Genomic DNA, 25,349 nt, shown 5'->3' with positions numbered 1-25,349 from the left:
TTTATGAAGAAATATAATTTATTTATTTTCAAAATAAATGAGACAATAACATTTAAATTGATAATGCTGTGGACAGATGTGGTAATGATGTAAGATTGATCTTCCGTTGAGAGCTAATGGCCGGTGAATGAAGCTTTTCTCTGTTCTAACAGTGCAGGGACTTAAGCGGATAAAGGGGTTTCATATAAGTCTAAGTTGAGCGATTCTCAAACGGGTTAAATGCACATGGAGAAATTTTGTATGCGTATACAGGCAAGGTGTATTACATACGCGGGAAGGACTTATAAACCTAAAACCCATCTGGAGCACCATCTTTCCTGGGGTCACTTACAGCTGTGAGTAACCCATAAAAAACTTGATTAACAGATTTCTTGATAGGGTTTTGTAGGTTTTGCACAACTAGTTGACATATGGCACCTCCGGACATCGATTGCAGCTGATGACCTCTCTTCCTTAAACCCACCTTATTCTTATGTGAAAGTTCAATGTGTTCTCCATCCACAATAGTCCAGTTCTCGTACTTGACAATGTTTGGAATCAGCTGCCACACAACACCACAGACCAAAATTATGTTCTTTCCTTATGGAATCATAGACTAAATACAGCAATTTAGAACGCATTCTAGGAATTAATCATAATCGGAAAACGAATAAGAATACCCTGTGATAGATTCTTGGAGCTTTCACGGCAGCCAATGGTTCCATCCCCTTAACAAAATGGTTCAAAAATACTTGAACAATAGCAGGAATTATATTCAGTCCACCACTACCGCCAAGTACCCCTGCCAATTGTCCATCCTGGTTGCATACAATCGGGGTTCATTAGTGTAAATAAATGCACTTTACATCTGTGCTATTATATGGTAGATCATTCTTGGGTGAGAAAGCACACGCTTTTAGTAAAGAAAACCACTGAAAATGAATTGTATACATTGTAACGCTCTATTTAAAAGGTCCTGCATTTTCTTGGTATGCATGTCTATTATTAATTTCAACATCAAGCATGGTTTGTTTCTGTTCAAATGCCAATCATTGCATATCTTAGGGCCATAAGAAGCACCCGAGAAAAGTGGAAAATTGAACTTGCTAAGTGTTAAAAGCAAGTCACTACAGACATCATAGGGGCAGTAAAAATGCTGGTAATAGAGATATAAAAGATTTTCTGAAGGTTTATATATGCTATATGCATTTAACCTATGGATGTTGCCTGCAGAGTACATGACTAATGCAGTATGAAGAATGAGGGCTATAATTGTAGCTTAATTTCTATAGAGTAGGGATTAACGCAAATGATTGCTAAATATTAGCTCGACGGGCAAAGATCATCACATGAATTAACTTATATGTCTATTGATACAGAAAGATGTTATAAATTTTATCCAGAGCACATATGAGTAATGTAGTTTGAAGAATGAGAGCTGTAACTGTCTCTTAATTTCAATGGAAGTGGCATTAACACAAATGATCACTAAATATTAAGTCGATGCACATGGATCACCATGAATTTACTTATATGTCTACTGGTACAGAAAGATGTTATGAAGTTTATCTATGTTTTTAGTGCATATTCATTGTAACATTATCTAGTAACTATCATGCATTTTAGCAGCCAGCTGACTTGGGATACAATTGCAGATGTTTCTAGATAGACTAGGATATAAACTTTAAAGAGCTTTTATTTCTGGAATTCGAACATGGAGTACTGTTAAGTGACACATTCAACATGACTGCTTTTAAACTATGAAGTGTGTTTCGGTAATGTATACAGGAATTTCCCTAATGGATATCATACTTGAGGATTGGTCTTACATGTTAAGTAGAAGAAAACACAAAGTCCTGTTTAGTGTTGCGTCTGGAGAGAAAGGGAGAAAGAAAAATAACAATGCCCAGGGATAGAGAAAGTGGTTAATGGAATTGTAAGGTCAAGCAATTAATGAAATCATAGGGACTGCATAAGTGGTTTCTAGAAAACATATTGAAAAAGGAAGAAAACACACCTAAATACAGTGTAAGTGTAAGATAGCTGACAAAGACTTGCAGCTATCTAAGGAAAATCAGAGGAACGTTGCATGCAACCAACAGAGCAGTGGAGGTAAGCCACAATTCTGCTACCATGCAAGGCGTACCACTAACCAGTGAAATATTTAGTAACACAACACAATATACAATGCATAGAAAATAACATCTGAAGCAGAGGAAATTGTCCAGGCTCAGTTGGTGTATGTTTAGTTTGATGATAAAGCCAACTAAAAGATTATATACTGTCTGATCATGACGAATCATGAAGACAGGAGAAATCCATGTATTCTGGTTGCTGGATCTAGATGCACCATGGTCCCTTGCAGAGCTAGGAGCTTCTCCACCATATAAGTGGCCACTCTGAACAGCCCGGTAATTAAAAACTGCAAAAGAGGGAGGAAATCAAGTACTCTGATTTTTCCATGAGGAAGGCTCTCAGTACAACAAATTAGTTCCCTCGTATAAAAATCGGAGCAAATTTGAAGCTTATACTGTAAGAAAATTGATATAAAGATCCTAAAAGCATCATTTTCATTCCTATAGTGACACCATTAGTGGCAGCTAGTAGAACTCAGGTGGATTGATTAGTCTTGTTTCCTCATATTGATGACTTCCAATCACATTCAATATCCTTTATTCTATATTTCGGTTATAGTCGTTGTGCAGACCTAGCTGGTGCGAAGGAGTTTTTCTAAACTATGTTCTGGATTCCATCTCAGCACAAGGTAACATCTAGTTAGGTTTATTATCACCAATTTCACAGGAAATTCTATACCTTCAACAAAAGCAGTAAATAGTTTTTATTAGTTGTTCATGAATATGCCAATCCTAACATTCTATAAGTTCAAGGCAGGTACAAGAATTTCTTTTAAATTAAGACGTTAACTTTTAACATTTTTAAGATCAAGCTGGTCTGTAGGACCTATTCAAATTTGAAATGCATCAGTCACTTTGTTGCACAGTATATAACTGGGTCTCCACTTGCTTTATCACCATCCCTTCTGAAGTAGAAATGTCCTCATCCCTCTAATCATCTATGTGTCGCAACCCTCAGGATAGGAAATTTAAATATAAAAACCAGTCAAAAGATGAAGTCGGAAGTTAATTACAAAAGTATAAGCGGGATGGAAGGAAGGCAAGTTGTCAGGAGAAGAGACATAGGGACTGTGATGTTATTGAAGAAGGTATAGACATCCATTACTGCAAAAAATAATTTCAGAGAAATATGGTGGAGTGGGCAATTAACGAGGGAGCTTCAAAGGCCATCATTAATGGATGAAAATACAGTGTTTCTACATTTTTTTGGAGTTTGATGATGAAGAACAAGAGCTGCATATGCACAAAATTGTCTACCAGCCAGGATGTCATGCCCCTGAGATCACAGTCTAAGTAAATGAATTAAACTTAGGCAACACAAATTAAATATTAACCAAATTTATTAGGCCAACCCCTACTAAGGTAGTAAAATGACAGCAATTTATTTTAAGGGCTGACTAAGATTATAGCAAGGGCCAGCGACTAGTTTAAAGAAAATATAAATATCAACTATTATTTAAATGAACTCAAGGGCATCAATCTACTTGGAGAGTTGTGTCTCTTGAAAACAGATGGGTAAAAAAATGGTTGTGACCATTCAGCTCTCTGCGGAGGATATAAAAGGAAAATCCCTTAATTTGGAGAGGACATCCATGAAGGATCAAAATGGAATGATCAATGAAAATAAGCAAAAACAGAATTGAATTCAGAACTGAATTAGTATTGGCAGCAGTGCTAAGAGATAAAGCTGATGCATAAGTAGGAATAGAGAGCTATGCATATTTGATCATGGAATAGAGATTACTTCCAGGGATTATTGAGTAATCAGCAGAAACAGAATTGAATTCAGAACTGAAATAGTATTGGCAACAGTGCTAACTAAGAGATAAAGCTGATACATAGTAGAAATATAGATTTATTTATATTTGTTCATGGAATAGAGATTACCTGCAGGAATTATTGAGTAATTTAAATGTTTTTTCTAATATAAACATGCAAGGGAAGATCCATATGATAGTCCCTTTCAAATTCAGAGAAATGAATTACCAACAGAAAGGATGACTAGCATTTCGAGCTCACAAGACCCAAGAATGCAACCTTGAGATGAATGTCATGCTCGTGGGCCAAGGGGCTTAGTGTGCCCTTGGGCTTGAGATCCCATCAAGTACACAAACCCAAGATAAATGTTATGCTTGTGGGGCAAGGGGCTTAGTGTGCACTTGGGCTTCAGGTCTCATCAAGTACACCACGCCGGGATGGAATGGACAGCCAACCTTCCATGACAGTGGACCACGAGGTGGAATGGAAGACCAGCCTTCCATGCTCTTGGGCTTGAACAAGGAAGACAACCAGCCTCCAAAGTGAATTGAGAGATGAAAGGGTGGCCCACCTTCCATGCTTTTGCTGTACAAGGGTGACCAACCTTGAGACTGCAGTTTGCAAATGTTTCAATGAATTTCTAATGAGACTATAATAGGAACTGAAAAGGAAATGACTTATTTGGATTTCAATATGAAAAATGTTTATGGATATTATGGTGTTTACTTATGATTAGTAGATATAATGGCTTACGATTAGTCTCAATTTTCATTGACTAATATTGTGTGCAGGAGCTATGCTAGGTTTTCTCTCATAGAACGCATTTCAATTGGTAAATTTGTACTCTTCAAGTGTTCTTAATTTGATATTCTAATCAAAGTTGCAGTTTTAGGGCAAAATTTAGTAATATCCCCACAAGGGACATAACACCAATAGCTCCAGGCCTTGGACCTGTTCCCATATACGATCATCACCCCCTTTTCTATGTTCTTCATGTAGAAGTTAGAATTTGTAGTGAAGGGTTGTGAAATCATCCTTTCAATTAATATGTCCCCACTGTATAGGTATGAGCTAATAAAGAGGTAATAATCGACCATTTATCAAACTTATCTACTCAAAGTTTTGTGGTGTTAAGCTTTCCAAAATCGACTCCAATCTTGAATTAACTTGCAGAGTCTCTATCATCATGATTTATTTTGATGTGAATGTGTGAGCCTGTCCAAAAACTTGTTTGGAACAAAATATTTGGAGTTTGTGTGTTGAACATAATGATCTTGGGTTTTGGATCAGTGACAAGTATAGCAGGGTATAGGTTACTCTCAATAGCTACTCAAGTCTATTCTTCCAATAAATAAGGGCATGTTAAACTTAGTCATGACTTGGCTATGAGTGAGTTATGGAAACCTACTAACTTTCATTTAATGATGATGTTAGATTAAGCCATTGTGATCTAATGGGTGAGAAATTGTTAATGATTAATCTGTCTATTTCTATTTATGTACTTGGGTTTGTGCTGAGACTGTGATGGAGTTCCATATGACAACACTGCCCATTGTGGGCCAGAATGGTAAGCAGTACTAAATATGAAAGGGTATTTTTCCATCATCTATGTATGGTAAGCTTTATGCTTGAGGGTACACACATTCATATAATGTGTTTCCAAATTACAATTGAATAAGTAAATGGCCTTTGAAACTGCTTTGAGTGTGTATTTAAGCATTCCTATCTAGATAGAGGCTAACCGTTGTGGGTTGAATGTGTTACTTCTGTGAGATATTTTGACCCCAAGACCATTGTATAGTTTAATGCAAGGTTGAAAAACTCGGACTAGGCAATATCTTGGCTGGCCCAAATTTTTTGAAAAACTCAGAATCACCAAAACCCAGCAAAAAAATCAACAATAAATTGCCACTTTTATCAACCATTTGAGATATATAATTTATTAATTTTTCAAAATATTCTTAAAAATACACACATACACACACACACACACACAAAATTTGTAGAACATATACTGATTTGAGATATCCACCATATATTATTCAAAGTTTTGAGTTAAATGCATAGCTATTTGTTTTAAGTGTGATTATCCAAAGTTTAAATAGGTTGCAACTTCTTTCTCCTCTTTTAATTTATCTTGATGTTATTTCCAATCAAGTTGATTGATTTTTAACTTATGGATATTGATTATGTAAGGGTAGAAATGTCTTATGAATTACATTTGATGTCTTTTCACTATTTTATGTCAACCATGGACATCAATGCAAATTTCTTTTCTCAGTTTAACTGTTCTCTTAAATTTTTACTCTGATAAATTGGCTTTATTGAGGAATACTTAGTGGTCTCAAAATTTTGCAATGCAAATTAAATAATGAAAACCTTGCAAAATGATTAAACATTTTTAAATGTTAATCCCTTAGTTTTATTTACCAAGTGCAGATGTATGTGGGCATTTATTAGTCAAGTGGAAAATGTTCATCGAATGCATGAAAGGAACTTTAAGCAATTGGAAATGCAGGCACAATATTTGATTGTTGTTTTGGGGCAATATAATCAAGTTTTCAACATACATATGGATGTTGTCTGAAAGTTAGAATGGCGTCTGAAGGCATCAAAGGTCAGATCTAAGAGTGGCATAAGGCGTTGCAGGTCAGAATCCCGTCTAAGAATACCTTACGTTGAATGATAATGCTGTTTGAGCATGTCAGCCAACATTTTTCGTCTCCAAAAAACAACACCAAAACGAGCATAAACATTGTGATTTTTGTCCCTTTATTAACCACGAAAACCCGAAAATGCTTTGTTGTGCATTTGTTGACTTTACTGCCGATTTAAACTCTAATATATTACGCTATTCTTGCATTTTTTCCTGAAAATATCAGGGCACAAAAATGAAAACTTCACTGGTGATATAAACAGAGATTACATCTTCTTTGAGTTTGACTTGCGATATATCGTGCTACAAGAGATATTATCGCAATATTCTCGACTGTGGTTTAATGGATCCCTTTAGAGTAATATAATTGGATTAAGTAGCCTAAGATGCAAACCCTTCAGACAATATGTTTTAAATCAACATTTGATACTTCTTAAAATTCATAACGCTAAATTGAGATCAATACATGAGCTTACGTCTTGGTATCACAACTAGGATCAAAAAAAGGGCTCTACGAGGACATGAGTAAATGATAATTTTTCTCTTAGTTTAGTTTGTCCCACTTATTCTGAGTTGATCACCCAAATTGTAAAACATACAAGCCACTTACATAGATAGCTTATCATTGTCTAGTATGAGAGAAGTTGAGGAGTGTTCTTTCTGAAATGAAGTATTCAGTTGTATAAAAGGGTCAGTTGACCTCACCAATAGCATGCAAGTGATAGATGTCAAGAGATACTTGATTTCATTGGGTTAGCTAGCCTTCAACAGTAGCATACAAGTGATAGATGTCAAGAGCTACCCATCTCAAAAGAAATTATTGGTATCAAACTATTAGAAGAAATGTTGTGCTTCCATATATACCTAAGATGGAACACAAGGTTATAAATGGTAAACCAATCTAGGCTATTGACAGTACAAGCATAAGCCACAGGGGAAGTAAAACCATATGACATTGTAAGTATATTTATTCTGTTATAAGATGAATTGGAGACTTAGTGGGCTAATTTTTTTTAATTATTGGCCTTATGGGTTATATGTTACTACACTTGTGACCTTGCCAATGGTGACAAAGATTAGTAATGGATGCTTGCTTCTGATCATAATTCACACTGATTTGGGGAAGCATGGAACCCACCATACAATATGGGATACATCAATGTTTCTCCTTTGGCTTGGCTGTACTCAATGATTCTGTTATAGTGACCCAAGTAAAAGGAATGATAGCCACTGTGTGCATATTGTTTTAGTTGTCTACATTGTGTATATGTGATTTTTGCATGAGTGAAACCTTTGCATGCATGTGATGTACATATTCATTGGTCCAAATGTGGATTACTATGGATGAGGCCTTTTGAATATAGTGCCTTTAACTCCTAGATTGGGATACATAGGTAGGGCCATCTTGAATTAACCCTTGAAGATCAGGTTTGGCTTTTGGAATTTGTCTTGTTACATGAGTTTATCTTGTTCAATGCAAGATTGTACATTTTTGGTGTAGAGATACTCCCCTTGCCATGGTTGAATAAGGTTATGGAACTAATTCTTCTAAATGAAAAGAAACTGCTCGACTTATCAAGAAGATGTAATGGAATAAAAACATCTAATAATAATCAGGAGTGCTTGTGATTGGCCTCAAAACTGAAATCCTTATGTTTCACTAAAATGAGTACAATAGAAAATACCTTAAGAACAATTGTAGGAGACATTGAAGATAGTGGTCGTTTATTAGGCCTGACAAAATTTGATGGAGCAGGTGGAAGTTTATCTGGGGAGATATCTGTTGGTATGGAGAAATCATCCATTTCATTGTTCAACACGATCCCAGTAGATGGAGAAAGCATTCCAGCTCCAAAATAATAATTCACTGTGGTTGTCATTGACACTGCATTTCTTTCACTGTCAACAATGCAAAAGTGACTTGTACCATGGTCTCTAAGTTGACTGTATCTGCAAAAACACAGAACCAGCAAACACATGCAAATTTGAAATCGAAATGACTGTAAAACCACTTCAAGTTTGTTTTGCGCAACATATTGGCCATTATTTAAGGGAACTAAAAAATATTTGACATGTCAAGGCTTGGAAGCAGATGTTCGGTAAAAGTTATGACAACCTGAAGCATATATATACAAACTGCCAAATTAAAAAGATCTATCAGCAATCAATCTAAAAAAACAATAGCAATTTGACTCACAAAAGATCTTACTTATATTCGTAATACTCTGGTGGAAATGTTGTGTTGTCATATATTTTCTTTTTAAGACTTTGAGCAAACTGTGGAGAAATCATGTCAGCTACCACATCTGTGATATTAACAAACTTTGGATCGCCAAGATTCATTCTCTCAGCAAACATATGTTTAAGTGTTTCGACTGTTCGGTGTAGACCCAATACATCCTTTACCGCATCAGCTGCTCCATAACTTGCAAGTATATTGAGAGTCTGTTACCATCAGCAATGGAGGTTTAGAATGCTGGCTTACAACCATCAAAGAGCAATGTCATGATTTGTGACAGTAAACTCATTGACGTACTATTTAGCATAGCAGCTGTATGTGAATGGGTTGCTGGGTGAAGTATTGCCAAATTACGTATACACTAAGGTAGATTTATTACTTGCAAGGCTTATCCAGATGCAAAAGTTGTGGATGTACTTTAGTAGCACAGCTTGGCATGAATGTGTTTCAATCTACAGAATTGTCAGTTCACTAATACAGATTCATTGCTTGGAGGACTTAAACTATGTTCAAATTTAAATGTTGTGGATGGCTTATGAAAGAACTGTGCAACTGAGGTAATATGTATGTACTCACCAGAATAAGTCCTACGGCTCCGGAAGATGCAGGTGGCATTCCCAAAATTGTATATCCCATGACATCTGCTGAAATTGGATCTTTCACTTCCACTCTATAATTTTGCAAATCATTGAAAGTAAGTATTCCCCCTGCTTCCTGTACGTCTGCTACTAGACTCTTCCCAATGCTGCCATTATAAAAGGCACTTGGTCCATAATCAGAAATTGTTTGCAATGTCTCGCCCAACTTTTTGTTATAACAAACATCACCAGCACTCAGTAGCTTTCCATTGATTGCCAGAATGTCTCGGAGACCTTTGTCTGCCATAATATTATGTTCTGAGCTCTTCATGCCACGGGCAAGATAAGGCATCACAACAAAGCCCTCAGATGCCAATTTTATGGCAGGCTGAACAAGCCTCTTCCAAGGTAATCTTCCATGCTTTGTCCATGCTAGATGGAGGCCTGCGAGTTCACCCGGTGTACCCATAGAGAGAGGACCTAAATATTTTTCTGAAGGATTTTTGGCATACATGTCCTGAGTTAAAAAGTGTGAAGAAAAATATTAGAACATTTGGAACATGAAATAAAATATTCAAAAGAGGATGTTTAAACTTAAGAACACTATTGTACTAGATACAAGAGTGCAAGAGAAACATATAGGTTGGATAAATAGATTATACTTATATATTTTAGCATTTCTCATCAAATGAGGGAAAGATTTAAAAAAAAACACATCAAACACTTTAATGGGAATAATGAAGTACTATAGCAGCAAAGGTGCAATTTGTGGAAAACAAAACTTCCTAGTTTGTGGGACTTTTAGGCAGTTTCACACAGGACACCCACAATATAGTGTAGTACAATGGCTTGGAAGTTGCACATAATGAGAGGATATTCAGATAAGAAAAGCTTATTTTTATCATGTCAAAAACGTGGTTCAAAAATTGCACAAGTTTTTAACTGGCTTGGAGCACACACTGACACATAGCAGATACTAATTACATCAAATTACGTAGTTGAACCATGTGAATATCCACGTGATTTTCACCTAGTTCACAAGGCTATATTAATTAGTCCTGATAAATGATGCCAGGATAGGTTATATGTATTCAGAATGTTATTTGTAATAATGTTTGATGTACTTGATGAAAACTCAATTAATGAAGCATATAATATGGATTTGGTCTTTTGAGGTTCTACATTTTTTTCCTATTAAATCCTATCATAATCAAAATCAACAGTTGCATTTCAGGGAAAATGTTTCTGGTTTCTTTTGTAAGATCAGAATTCGACAGTGGATAAACTTATGCAAGTGTGCCATTATACCTCAGAAGCAGCTTGAGGTGCAGTTTCCCTCATGTCAAAGGCTTGACTATCCCCATTTGAAGATCTGAATATCATGAAAGCACCTCCACCTAGACCACTTGACATTGGATTCACTACACCAAGACACAACGAAGTTGCTACAGCAGCATCCACAGCATGACCCCCTTCTCTAAGAACATCAGTCCCAATATCAGAACAGCGTTCATCATCTGCTGCAACAACTCCATGCTCTGCTCCTATAACTTCAGACTTCTCCTCTTGAAACCAACCTTTGGTGTCAAGAAAATCTCCGATGCAATTTGGATTTGAGAGCGTCCAGATACAAGCAAGAGCAATCACTGTCACTGCAAGCACTACAATGGAGGAAGTAAAAGTTAGCACCTTCAAATGAAATTATAAATTTTAAGCTAGAGATCCTCAGTTGCACTGGAAAAAGAGGCAATGGTGTTACGAAGACAATTTTTGTGTCATGTTGCCTGACAGGATAATAAAAGGATTGATAGGAAAGAGCAGATGGAGATCCAGTGCAGTCAAAATTATTGCATATTGACCATAAATATCAATTTTATTAACTTCTAAAATCCAAGATGAAATATCACCCCAAAAGTTAGGGTGCTGGAAAGGAAGAGCTTTCAGTCACAAATATTGCTCTGATATTTGTCATATTGCTCTGATATTTGTCTATTACTAGAACATGATATTGCTTTCATCTTACAGAACTGAAGACTTGGAATATTGTTTCAACTTTCATTCTATGAAGGAAACCCATGTGGGAACAGAATCATCAATACTTCATTATTATCAACTAAAACAAATGATTGGATGACCAAATTCCGTTTTAAAGGGAACACATTTTCAAAGCAATTTTGTATATGCATCCTGTAAATAGAAATGACTGTGTGACCATGTGAGTATAGATTCCATCATACAGTAGAATGTAAAAGTAACAAGAATGGAGACTACGTGATAATACACTTTCCAGTGTAAGAGAAAATAGTAAATGCCTGTTTATAGAGCAGAGCACCACAAAGATCCCCAGACATCATGAATATGTCACATCCAAAGTACACTGGAAGCCAAGAATCTGTTAATTAAGAGAAGAAGCTGCATAGAAATGAATCTCTTAAATGGATCCAAATGTCAAAAGTGACCAAGAGAAAATTAATAATTACTAATAGCCAACTCTGAGCGCAGAATGCAATGTGCATTGACACCATGGAAGAGAAATAAAAAGCGAAAGCAACAGATTCCATGGTGCCCATACAGAAGTTGAGATCTCTACTATGATCTGACACTTGAAGAATACCAACACTTGACAAGCCTTGATGAAATACATTTGTTGGGATGTGGAACAGGGCAATATAGAAATGGGAAAATATGATTAAAATCTTGTCTCAATCGGACAGATTTGAAATTTTCAAACCATTTTTATCAGTGAACAAACCAGTTTTTTTTCACATTTTACGGGGCTGTGTGTTATCATACAGGATGATGAAAGTAACAAACTATATGAGTTAGGAAGTTATACATTGCCAGATATCCAACAAGTAGCTAACCCAGAAAACTAAATTTAACTTCAAACAGAGAAAAAAAATTAGCATCGTATGTATAACACAATTCCAAAGAAATAAAGACAAAAAAGAAATCTGTTGCTTACATGCAAATAGTGCTCTGGCAACTGATCTATGCAGCGAATGCTTGGGAATAGACTCCACGCCAGTGCTCAGAAGTGATGTTGTCAAACTCTCTTGGGCCATTTGTACACAATTAATCTTTCCTTAAAAGAATTTCAGATCTAAGAGAGACATATTTGTTGAATCAAGGATCTGCAAGAGAAAACTAGAGCAAGAATCACCAAAGGTTGCTTTCTTCAAAAATGAAATAGAAGCAAACAATAATAAATGATCAAGCATACTCTATTGCAGAGATTCCTTCATAAGTTAACCATTTACCTTTTGTTAAAATTAAAATATCCCTGGCATCGTAATGTGATTTTTTAACATTAATCAAATCATGCAATTCTTTTTTTCCTTTTTTCCTCAAAATTAGAATGAGGAACACTGAATGGGATATGTTTCAGAAAAGCCATATTTTTTATTTCTGTCGAAGCAATAAAAATCAGTAGATAAATTTTGAGGATTAACCATGAGAAATATAACTTACAACAAGAAGTATATTTGCATAATGGGAACTACTTAAAGCTATAAAACAGAAGCATGCCACTGCCACATCCAAGCTATGAATCTCAAATTAGCAATAAATATATAACCAGGGAATGATAGAAATAAACACAAAATTAAAGGTCAAGTGGGCTGAGTACAGCACTTAAGCCTGTTTAGCTCAGCAAGTGAGCTGGAAAGCTGACAGAACAGAAAAACCCAGAACACATTAGATGGGCATATAGCAACTAATCGACACTAATCTAGTATGACAAAGATAGATGCCATACAGGAATAATCAGGAAAAGCGCTGTTTTGGAATACTAAAAATGATCGTGAGAGAAATTGAGTTACATTTCGATAATTAAGATCAAAATATAGTCTCTAATGGAAAGAATGATTACAACAGTTGACGAAAAGAGATACTGAAGGTATATAACTAATATTTCTCAGTATTGAATTACTCTGGAAGCAATAACTTTAGAAGGCTAGTTTTTAATTTATTTTTTATCACTCTGGTAGAATTACTCGAATGTAAGATTAGAATATAATTATCTTTACTGTATTGCGCTGAATTTCGGGGCCCAAGGCTTTACATATAAGATTTTCGGGATAAAGCCATTCCTGATAGGCAGAGGAATCTTAAATTATATGAGAAAGTTGTGAAGACTGGTTAATCTGCGGTAAATCTCTGGGAGTTTATTAACGTTGACCAGGTTCGAGCCACGGTCGAGCCCCCAAAAAGTGGATTCCAGGTTCCCAGAAATAAAAGAAAGAAAGGAGACGTAGATTGGAACTAGGTTTGCTATAGAGAGTCAAAAATACCGTATAAATGAAAAACCGTGTAAGATGCACTATGAACAAAACGAGGAAATAAATCAAACATCAAGATTTAGGAATCTGCTTCCTTCTTTAAAGCTATTGTTCTTCAACGCCTCACACCTGGACTGAAACCTTCCAGGATAAAATAGAGTTCATTGTAGTTGAGGATTTATCCCTGTTAGGGCTTTTATAACTGAAAATCTCTACATTTTTAACTCTTTATTCATGCTGTTTTAGTTGATTTTTCATTTCTACTGATAAGGTTCATTTTATATTATTACTGTCTATTGGTATATGCTGTCCATTCAAGAGTAAACCACTTAGTTCTACCTGGGATGCGATTTATCACTGTAGCCTGTTTCATACCGTATATTTGAAGCTTATACAAGATTGATTCACAAATTATGAGCAGAAACGTAGATTCCTATAATTCATATCAACAATTTTTCCAGATGCTTTTTCATCGTAAATCTATTAAAGCCTATAATCTCTTATAATTATTCGTAGTTGAAGATTGAAACTCTTTATGTAAGAGCAAACAGATCAACACACAGAACAATTTCCTTTTTCACAATAAATTTCAGCTACATCTGAAGCACACCAGTTGATATTCCGATCTCAAATTTTCACAAATTTCAACAAACCTTGCTCCGCTGCCGAAGCTCACTGAAACAGAATCAACCAGGCATTTCTTTCCTTTAAGAATAATTTGGTTGGTACGAACCTTGGTCCCATCTCTTTATTTTCTGATTTTTTATATTCTCTTGACTTACAGTTGGGAACTAATTTGGTTGCGTCACGTTAAACAGAATCTGGTTTCGGATTCCCTTTATTTGGACACCAAGATTCCTGTGGCTGTTATCTAGGCTCGCATCATTTTTGCCGTCAAATAACGGTGGGACCAATGGTGTAGATAATATTCTGTCGAAAAGCTCCGACATTGTTGTGGGTATATTTTATTGGTCCAAAGTTTTCAATATCCTCTGACAAATCAGTAGTCCATTATTTTGAGTACCAAAATTAATTGATAAGTAGGAGATGATTTCCACAGCTAGTCAAATTGTGATGTGAATATCAGGATTTAACTGTGTGATTTTTGAGTCAAACTCGATGACCCATGTTTCATGAGTAGTGATTCAACATGAATCCATCTCTCATGAGAATAAATGGAACACTTAGCACTCATTGGATCTAGGTGATGCTAAGTGTTCCATTTATTCTCATGAGAGATGGATTCATGTTGAATCACTACTCATGAAACATGGGTCATCGAGTTTGACTCAAAAATCACACAGTTAAATCCTGATATTCACATCACAACCAAAATTAATATTGAGTTAATTTTTTGGTTTCCCTAATCGGAAAGGAATAGCCAGCTGAGTTAGCATTTCATAGCAAAAGAATGTCGCAAGTCTCGTGGACACACAATTAATGGTGGGAGATAGAATTGTTAGTGTTTAATTTTTAATTTTTAATTTTTAATTTTTAATGTTTTTAAATGGTATGAATTTTGCATAATTTGAATTTTAATTATTTGGACATATTGAAAATGAAGTATATTTGGTGTAATTTCTAGATATATTATTGAAATCTAATTCTAATATTTTGAATAGCATGTGGAATGTTTTCTTTTGAGATAAATCTTAATCTTTTCCATTGATATGTTTAGATTTATTTTGTATATTTTTTAAATTATTTATGCATGAAGTATTTTAATTTGGTTATGAATGAAATTAAGTTTATTGCTACCTAAGCTAACTTTAGTCTATTGCAGAAAGTCAAAACAATATGTCATCATTAGATGCTTTAAAATATCCTTGAGCATTGATGTCCAAATGAAAGAAATGTATAATTGAAAGGAATTGGTTGAATAACAAACTCAAGTCCAAATGAAAGAAATGTATAATTGAAAGGAATTGGTTGAATAACAAACTCAACAATAAAATATAAGACAGATTGAAATACAATCCTCACAACCTCCCCCCAACTAAAATGAAATATATGCATTATGTCTTTATTAAATGCTTTAGACTATCCTTTAGCATTGATGTGCAAGTGAAGAAAATGTATAATTGAAACTCACCCCCAACTCTACTTTGACACTTCCTACAACCTCTCCTCAACCAAAATGAAACAAAGTATTGCAGAAAAAAAACAACAAATATATTAAAGTTGAAGTCATTAAAAACAAATCAATTTTTTGTGTGTAAATAAAAAATACATTAAATTCAATACAAAAATAAATCTTGTGAAACATTTCTCTACTTTGTTTGCTAGTGACTTTTCTTTTGTTTACTATTGACCTATTATAGCCATGTCATTGTTAAAAGATGGTATTAAGATTATGAATATTTAATTTTTTTAATTTAAAAATCATAAGATTATAGTAATTTATTTTTAATCTTTGATTTATGTGAATTTCATCAAGGTTATAAAAAGATTTAAAAAATTAACAAAATAACTTTAGTCAAAACTTTACATCTTTATTTTTATAATAAATAATAAATATTTATTTAGAATAAAATATATACTTTTTTTTATTTATTCAAAATATATATAATAATATTCTAGGATCATTTAGGGGTGCCCCCACAAAAGTCTCCACTCTTTAGGTTGCTTGGGCTATTGGTCCATTTATTCTGTGACATGTTTTGTTGGAGAGGAATAGGAGGATCTTTCACGATATTCAAATCGAGGTCAAACAATTTTGGTAGAAGATTAACCATTCTCTTCATGAAACTATTCAGACCAAGTGTGTGCTTGATGGGGGTTTAGCTCTTGGAGATCTTGGTATTTGCAACCGTCTCAAGTTTCCTCTGTAGGGAGGGGTCCCAATGGGTGTGGGTAAGTGGTCTCATCGCAATGATGTTTATGTGGGATTATATGTGAGACCGACTCTCAAGTGGTTATGAACTTGCTCACTAAAAAGGCGCTCGAGGGTGTCAATTTTAAGATATTGATTGCTTGATTAAATGTGCTTTAGCTAGTGTGGAGGAGTGGAATATTGTTGATGATTTATCTCATGAGTTTGATGAACTTGTTGAGGGGATAGGGCTCTCAAAAGCTCTTTGTTGAGATATCTCTTTTGTTTCTTTTTTGTCTTAGTAAAAAAATTTCCCTTCTTTTAGTGAAAGAACTTTTTATTTAAAAAATTAAAAGATGTAATTTTCAACAAATTCTTGAACTTGATTGTGTAATTTTTTTTAATCATCAAACTACACAATAGCTTTAAAGAAACATATTATAAATTGTTGATAAATTATTTATTTATTTTTTAAGATAAAATCTATATTCATTTTACTGATTATCAAAGTAGTATATAGTTAAACCCTGAAGTGATACTTCTAAAAATAAATCAAATAAATATATATCAAAAGAAGTAAAATAAATTTAAATCAAAGATGGAACAAAACTCAGGACGGTAAAATATTTTCTGTTCTAATTCTGCCAATCTAAAACATTTTAACAAATAATTTCTGTCTCTTTAAATTTAAAAAATTCATAGAAAAAATTAGAATTTTTTCTATGTTTACTAATTTTTCTTAGTAGTATTTTGGCCACATCCCTCCATGTATATTATATTCCCTAACTAGGCATCGATGTGGAGAACTTCATAATATTTTCATTATTAGTAGGGTTTGTGTGCCTAGTTTCCTCTTCACATTCTTGATTTTAGTTTGAGGTGTTTGTGTTCTACATACAGCTTTGGTTGATTTCTAGGTTTTTCTTTCAAAGAAGAATGACAGGGGCAATAGAACTCTTCAAAACATTGCTATTGACCTTGGTAAGTACCCATTAGATTTGGAAAAGATTAGCTCGGAAAAGATTAGCTCTGCTAGGGTTTTCTTGCTACATGCGAACTTACAGTTTTTTTTGCGTACGGCCCTTCGCTTGCACTCCCCTTCTGTCGGCACTTGTCATACCGCATTTACTGGGGGAGCTTTAGGTTAGGATATAATGGCTCCGGCCAGCAGTGAACCAGTTGTTTCTGGTGTTCACGTTGCTACTTCAGACTGCCATGGCGCCGCCACCGAACAAACGCCCGCGCAAGTTTGTCTCGAAGGTCTTCCACGAGGTAATCCTAATATTGTCCTTCCTTTGCAAGAATTTGATGCTGCATGTGACTGGTTAGAACAGCATACCTTGATAGGGTATTTTGTTGGTAGGACTCCCCTTGAAGCTATGCTCAAAGAATGGGTCAACAAAAGCTGGACTCCTCATGGAGTCCGCCTTGACGTTGTGCAAAACCTTACCAAAGGTTTTTTTTATTTCGCTTTGCTAACCCATCGCAAACAGACACGGTTTTTACCAACGGCCCTTGGTCTATGCGTTCCTCTCTGCTTGTTTTTCAGAAATGGTCCCGAGACTTCTCTATCTCGGATGATAAAAAAGCTTAGGGTTCCTGTTTGGGTCGAATTCCCAGGTCTACCCTTGCCCTGTTGACCTTTTATTGAGTCTATTGCCCAAGCCCTTGGCAAAGTTGTTACCAAGGAGCCAGAGAAAATTTTTAATGCTTGCCCTCAGCGGCGTGTTTGCATTGAAGTTGATCTTTCTAAAGATCTCAAGGATTCTGTGGAAATCCAGATTGGCGCTCAAACCTTCTCACAGAAGGTGCTTTACTTGAACCTACCTAACACCTGTTATAGGTGCCAGTCTGCGGAACACAAGATCAGGGATTGCCCTTTGGCTACGCCTAGGGTCAAACCCCAGCCTAAAGCGAAGCCTGTCAAACAGGTCAAAGGAAAAAAAGAAGAATGGGTTACTGTTGGGTGCAATGGCAAGCTTGCCTTGAATCCTTTGGTCCCCAAGCCATCCTATGCGGCAGTTACCGCGATTCCTCCTACTTCCACCGAAGTGTCAGTGCCTGCTAGCATGGAGACGCCAGTGGCTTCCATTACACTTGTTCCGGTTTCGCAGGTTTCAAACCTTGCTGGTTCGCAGGGGATTAAGGTGGCCGCCAGGGCCTCGTCCTTGGCTGGGGCTCATTCTCCTCTTGCAGTCTCTTCCATAGTACCACCAGCAACAAGGTGTTCTCGTAGTCCTCCTGGACGTGCGGAGATATCAGGGCTAAAACGGTAGGTTGTAAGTTCAGAGGATTTCCTGTCTGACTTCCACCCGGTTTCTACCTTTTTGCAGAATAGTTACTCCTCTCTGAAGGACGAGGATGATATGGAAGAGTTCTCATGAACTTCCTCTCTTGGAATGTTCGAGGTCTTACAGACCTCCTTAGAAAGTTCTATGTTCGGGATACCCGTCATAGACTTGGGAATTTAGTTTTATTTGCCTGCAAGAAGTTAAGATTTCTGGTTTCATGCCTTTTGTTGCATGCCGCGTCATTTGGCAAGATAGCGTCATGTTTTCTTCTCAGCATGAAGCTGGCCGAGGTGGTGTAGTTACTCTCCTGTCACCTCGCCTTCATTCTGCTATTATCTCGCACGGTTATGACCCCACACACCGTATTATTTGGCTTTTGCTTTCCATTAACAATCATTCTTTTGGAGTCATTAATGTTTATGCCTCCAATGATGTTGTGGAAAGGGCACAAATGTGGGTTTGGCTTGTCGACAACTTGTCGCCAGCTACTTGGGTCCTGTGTGGGGACTTCAATATGGTTGAAGTGGCCTCTGACAAAGATGGCATTCTGCCTTTCCGTTAGACAGCTAGGGAAAGAGAAGCCTGGTTTTACATGCGTCATAAATTGGGCCTTTTTTATCCCAATACTAGCCGCTGTCATGATAGTGGGGCCTAGCACACTTGGTCCAATTTTCGAGCCAGTCCTGACTGCATATTGAAACGTCTTGATCGTGCTATGATCTCGGCGCAATCTTTTTTTTCCTTTTCTGAAGATCATGATCTACCTATCATTCCCCTGACAGATGTGATGTTGTCAGACCACTATCCCATTTATTTTGGCATTTTTTGGCAAACAGTTGTCCCCAAAGTGGCCAAGTCTCAATTCTTCCTCAACACATCTGTGTTGTTGCATGCTTCCACCATCTCCCACATACAATGTGTCTGGAATTTGGAACCATGTCCACATTCCCATCGAGGTTGGATTCAATGGTGGAATGACGCCATTACCAGGATGGCTCAATTTTTGCGCATCTACAGGCGTTAGCTGGCAATTTTTAGAAAACGGTATTATGAAGCCAACACCCTTGCCCTCAAAAAAGCCTCTGAAGCACTCACCTTCAACCCCTTTGATGTGGATCTTCAAATTCAGCTTGCCAAGCTTCGCCATGAAAAGAAAATTGCTGATAACTATGCTGCTCGAGGAGCTCAAATCAAAGCTCGTCTCCACTGGTTGGAGGTTGGCGACAAAGCCTTGAAGGAGTTCTTCTAGGCTCTCCGAGCCCGTCATACCAATGTTGGAATTAAAAAGATAAAATAGGGAACTAATGTTCTTTCCAGTCTGCCTGACATCCTGCAAGCTTTTGTTCTTCACTATGAGAACGTCTTTGCTTCGCAAGGTCATTTGGTTGCTCAGGAGGAGGCTCTCAGAAAGTGTATTACTGTTACTCCGGTTGAGCAACGCGCTTTCTGTGAGCAACTTCTTTCCCTCCGAGACCTTAAAGAGGCAGTTTACTCCATGGCAGATGACAAATCCCCTGGGTGTGATGAGTTTCCTTATGAATTTTACAAACATCTTTGAGAGCAAATTGGTCCTGATCTGCACAAAGTCTATCTTGAAGCATACCATTCTAAAAGCTTAGGAGCAATCATAAATAAAGGCAATATTAAATTCATACCTAAAGCTGGTGATCCTGAGGACATCTGAAACTGGAGGCCCATCACCCTCCTGAATGTGTCTTATAAGATCATTGTTAAGGTGCTCTCTCTCAAAATCCACCATATGCTTCCTCTAATTGTGCGGCCTGAACAAACTGGCTTCATCAAATCCAGGTATATTCTTGACAACATCATTGCTGTCTAGGAAGGTATGGAATGGGCTCATAAGTCCAAGTAGCAGGCTATCTTTTTAAAGATAGATTTTGCTAAAGCCTATGATCGCATTGAATGGCCTTTTATTTTGGCTATGCTTCAAGCTCTAGGTTTTGGTCCCAATTTTCTTCAATCCGTGGAGATGCTCTTTGGTGACGCTAATGCTTGCATCACCATCAATAATTCGCAATCTAAAGCTTTTGGACTTTTTCGTTCCATCAGACAAGGTTGTCCGCTAGCTCCAGCGCTTTATGTCCTTGCTACTGAAGATTTTGGTTATTTACTTGCTCACTTTGTGTCTTTAGGACTGGTCCGTGGCATTTCCTTGCCTGATTCTTCCTCCCAGTTAGTCAATGGTCATTTTGCTGATGATTCTTTTCTTAGTCTTCTTGAAGATGAAGAAAACATCAAAAATGCTTTAAATTGTTTGGACACTTTTTGTCAAGCCTCTGGCTCTGCCATTCAATGGCATAAAACGCTCTACTACCGACAATCTTTTTTGCCAGCTCCACCTTGGCTCAGCCAATTCCAATTCCAATGGGTTACTCATGGAGAAATCTTCCGCTTTCGTGGCATTCCCTTTGCTTTCTAGGCTTCCCTGTGGAACTTTGGAATGTTGTGCTTACAAAGATTAGCAAAAAGCTTGATTATTGGATCACTAAGCCACTTTCTCTTGCTGGTAAATTTCATATTTGTTCTAAGATTTTGGCTGCCACCCATGTGTATTATTCTTCTTGTTGGGCTCCCTCCAAAGCTTCCTATCTCAAATTAGAACGTTTGCTCAGAGATTTTCTTTGGGCCTCTGGTTCTGACCATCATGGTTTTCACAAAGTTGCTTGGGATTTCTGTTGTCTCCCAAGGGAATCTGGGGGTCTCGGCCTGCTTTCCACTCGGAAGCAGGGCCTTGCCCTTTGTGCTAAATGGATTATCAGAGCTATTTCTGGAGATGAAGCCTGGAAAATTCTTGTTAGGCATTGCATCTCTTCAGGCTTCCCTGCTAACAGACCGACGTGGAAGGGGATTGGTTTTCAGACCCTTCTCACTATGCGTGAACCAATGGTCATACAGGGCTCTTTTGTTATAAAGAGCATCTAGAAAGCCTGGGAAGCTGTTAAACCTTGGCTTCGTTGGGCTAGTGATGAGTTTCGCAATGGGCTATCCTTAAATCAACAAAACATTTGGTGGTCTCCCCTGTTTGCCTTCCAGGGTACTCCTCTTGCCAAGACTCAAGGTGCCAGTGCTCTGTGTTTCTTTAAACGTGGCATCCGCACTACCAAGGACATTTTTTCAAGAGTCACCATGAATTTCAGGTCATGGGAGGATATGCAAGTTCAATACCGCCTTATTCGTGCCGATCGCTAGACTTATGACCTTCTGTTGTCTTCCATCCCTGTGCACTTACTTCATAAAGTGGGGATTCAGTCTGTTCGTCCTTGGTGGTATGATTGGAAGTGGTTTCCTGCCACTCCATTTACCAATTATAAGCCCAATATGGGATATAGATGGCTTTCGCCCCACCTTCTGATGGTGGACACGCTTAATCAATGGTGGCATTTGCATTCTTCGCTTTCTCAATGGAGAAAACGGCTCGACACCATTTGGAGTGCCATTATAGAACCTAAGATTACATACTTTGCTTGGTGCCTTGCCTTCCAAGGTCTTCCCCTAGGGCCTCGGCTCAAGCACATTGGGGTTCCTGATCCCAGATGCCCCTTTTGTAGCCAACCTGAGTCCTTTTTGCATATTTTTTGGTTTTGCAAGCGTGCTTAGAATTATTGGCACTGGATTCATGATTTTTTCAAGCCTTTTAGGCCCGAACCTTTTTCATGGCACATGATCCTGCTGGGTGATTCCCCCAAATTTTCTCGAAAGTTCTCTCAAATTTGGCATACTTTCAGGATGGAAATTTTGTTTTCTCTATGGAAAGATAGGAATGCAGTTTTATTCACTCACAGTTTTTTGGATGTTAACATTGCAATTTACACTAAGGCATGCATTTGTAACAATGTCATTATGCAAATACAGGTGCAAGCTAATAAAATTTTCCTGGAGGTTGCACACTTACAGGAATTGTTAAATCATTGGGGCAATGCTCCTTGCACCATTGCCACAGTGCCTCCGGATGCCTCGGCCGATGCCTCCTCGTCTCGCAATCGTCGTTCCCGACGCCAGTCCTCTGGCCGCCATTCACACACGCCACGCTCCCAGGGTCACTGCCACTGCTCTCCCAACGATGGTCATGGCGGTTGGAGGCGTCGCTCCGCTTCCCCACCACGTGGTGGTTCTGGCTGGTCTCCGACGCCCTCCACTGGGCGGGCTTCTGGCCGGTCTCCAGCTCATCCCCCTGGATGGGCGCACTCTGGCAAGTTTCCTCGGCTGGCCTTGGCAATTTCTCCTCCGCGGCCAGACAAGAAGGATGCGGAGACTGCGACTACCCCAGATCCTGTTGATGCTGCTGACAGCTGGACCGTTCCCAGTCCGCCTCACAATCCCACTAATGTGTGGGGATTTCTTGATAAAGATGATCCTCCTCCCTCTGCTGGTACTGCCTTGACAGCCTGAGGTTGTTAAAAGATTTTTTTTGAAGAATAGTTTATAGTTTCTGGCTGAGGCCATGTTGTTTATTCTGACTTCGACCGTTCGAACTCATTCGTAGGGTGATCCTATATCCTCCGGCTCCTTTTTTGTGAATTGTAATCTTAGTAAATTTTATTAATTGAAAAGGACTATTCATCAAAAAAAAAAAAAAAACTTAAATTTTATAATTGAAATTGAAAATTTTCTGAAAGACGGAAGTAAATAGATTTTCTTTTGAACTTTAAATTTCATCTAAAACAGAAACGCCTTTAAAAAAAAAATTCAATCTCACAATGTTCGAGAAATCTTACTCAGCGGCTGCCGCAGCTTCCTCAAACGGAATCAAGCAAACGTTTCTTTTATGAATGCTCTCTGTTTCTGAGAAATAACAAATTTGAATAAATTCTGGTTAAAATCAAAAGTTCATATTACAAAGTATAGAAATTGAACTGAATAATAAAATTGAACTTGAATCTTGAAATTTAATTTTAAAATTTCATCAAACATTTTTTCTGAAAGCTGAAAGACAAAAGAAAATCTCAGAACGGGAGATTTATACGTAATTAGATTTTCATTTCCAACGCTGAATTTTTAAGTAAATCTGAAACACCTTAAAAAAATCCAACCTGATTTATTTTAACAATTTTCAACTAATCTCACTCAGCGGCTGCCGCGTCTCCCTCAAACGGAATCAAGCAAACATTTCTTTAAATATGAATGCTCTATGTTTTTGACAAATAACAAATATGTGTAAATTCTGGTTAAATTCAAAATTTCATATTACAAAGTATAAAAACTGAACTGAATAAATAAAATCGAACTTCAATCTTATAATTTAAGTTAAAATTTTCTTCAAACATTTTTTATGAAATCTGAAAGACAGAACGAAATCTCAGAACGGGAAATTTATACGTAATTAGATTTTCAATTCCAAAACTGAATTTTTAAGGTAAATCTGAAACGCCTTAACAAATCCAACCTGATTTATTTTAACAATTTTCAACAAATCTCACTCTGCGGCTGTCGCAGCTCCTTGAAACATTTCTTTAAATATGAAAGCTTTCTCTATTTTTTGTTTTACCGGACCCTTCTGTTCTTTTGACTGGAGAATTTTGGGAAAGTAGTTTGGTTGCGTGACGTTGAATAGATTCATTAGCCAAAAGAGATCCCGGTTAGATTCATTCATCTGGTCAGTCAGATCCATTTTGTTGTGGTTTATGTCAATTTTATCATCCAGGACGGCCATATTTGTTGAATAATTTTTCTCTCCAAAGATCCAGAAAGGCTATATATTACATTTATTACCAATTTTCTTAGTTATTTATTCAAAATTTAAATATTGTGTCATAGGTGTAACAAATTAATAGTTTTTTTGGTTCATGCGCATACTTTTCAACGATACCTAGGTAGTAGAAGAGTTCTAATAATACTTCGCGACGGAGTGATTTTCCAACTTAAAATTGGTCTAATGTTCGATTTAATATCTTACTCCCAAAGAGCACAATTTTGATTTATATGGACATGTGGTTTATATAAGTTGTATATTCAATTCAATAGCCTTACAAAAAGTCATTTGGTTTGAACATGAAGACTCGAATGAAGATTCGATTGAGGAAATGAATTTTGTTATAATTGTTATTTTGTTAGTATGAAAGATCAATCGCTTTCCTTTTATATTTATGGGAGCATTTTCTAAAGTTTCATGTGGATAAACAATCTCATCTCTTTTGAATAGCTATGTAATTTTATAATTCAAAAGTTATTGATAATAGGGCTAAAGGATCAATGAGGACAGTTTAAACATCACATGCTATAGCTTCATTCTTAGGCTAAAAGTGTTAAATAGTGAAAGTTGACTTATTTTTTCAAGCCTAATTTTTTCCTTAGTGTGTGATGTTTAATGGTGGCCTCTATAATGATCATCAAAAACACCTTCTCTTGACAAAGCCTAAGAGTTTATCTCCAATATGTTTGATGAGGTGCAGTTCTTGATACATCCCCATGTGTTATTCTTCTCATTCTTCAATTTGATATTACATGTTAATGGTCAGAAAATTTTACATGGATAGGATATTTTGTGCTAAGAGTGTCCTCTTAAAGCATGCTCAAGGACTTCATCAATAAGCATTGGATCTTTCATGACTTGCATTGATGTTATGCAAAACCTTACTGAAGGTTTCTTTTGTTTTTGTCTTG

The 25,349-nt window shown here is 36.8% G+C and overlaps 1 protein-coding gene across 6 annotated transcripts; it reads right to left on the bottom strand.

Annotated features, from left to right (window-relative positions):
• Positions 1-24,232, bottom strand: LOC149536785 (glutathione hydrolase 2-like). 6 transcript variants are annotated; one of them, XM_089804161.1, is made up of 9 exons: positions 24,133-24,232; positions 23,465-23,531; positions 12,311-12,479; positions 10,654-11,006; positions 9,344-9,862; positions 8,738-8,973; positions 8,214-8,478; positions 660-797; positions 1-541 (listed from the first exon to the last, which is right to left on the bottom strand). In XM_089804161.1, the coding sequence occupies exons 3-9, from the start codon at positions 12,408-12,410 to the stop codon at positions 290-292; spliced, it is 1,863 nt and encodes a 620-aa protein (XP_089660287.1). In that variant the 5' UTR covers positions 12,411-12,479; positions 23,465-23,531; positions 24,133-24,232; the 3' UTR covers positions 1-289. The 6 variants fall into 6 exon arrangements, with proteins under 6 accessions (XP_089660287.1, XP_089660288.1, XP_089660290.1 ...); XM_089804162.1 differs by lacking the exon at positions 24,133-24,232 and adding an exon at positions 23,780-23,879 and having other exon boundaries at positions 23,465-23,525; XM_089804164.1 differs by lacking the exons at positions 23,465-23,531; positions 24,133-24,232 and adding an exon at positions 12,606-14,307.
• Between the last annotated feature and the right edge of the window lie 1,117 nt (positions 24,233-25,349).

Source organism: Cupressus sempervirens, chromosome 10 (assembly GCF_028749045.1).
Source record: "Cupressus sempervirens isolate cs-2001-9-10 chromosome 10, ASM2874904v1, whole genome shotgun sequence".
In the NCBI taxonomy this organism is placed as follows: domain Eukaryota; kingdom Viridiplantae; phylum Streptophyta; class Pinopsida; order Cupressales; family Cupressaceae; genus Cupressus; species Cupressus sempervirens.
Note: the sequence above shows the minus strand (reverse complement) of the source record. Positions and strands in the feature narration are given on the sequence as shown.

Bases quoted from the DNA above. Each gene is read 5' to 3' on its own strand.
- LOC149536785 (XM_089804161.1), bottom strand. From the start codon at position 12,410: ATGGCCCAAGAGAGTTTGACAACATCACTTCTGAGCACTGGCGTGGAG. The intron at 9,863-10,653 runs GTATAATGGCAC...TTTTTAACTCAG, and splicing joins CACCTCAAGCTGCTTCTGAG to GACATGTATGCCAAAAATCC. The intron at 542-659 runs GTATTCTTATTC...GTTGTGTGGCAG, and splicing joins CTCCAAGAATCTATCACAGG to CTGATTCCAAACATTGTCAA.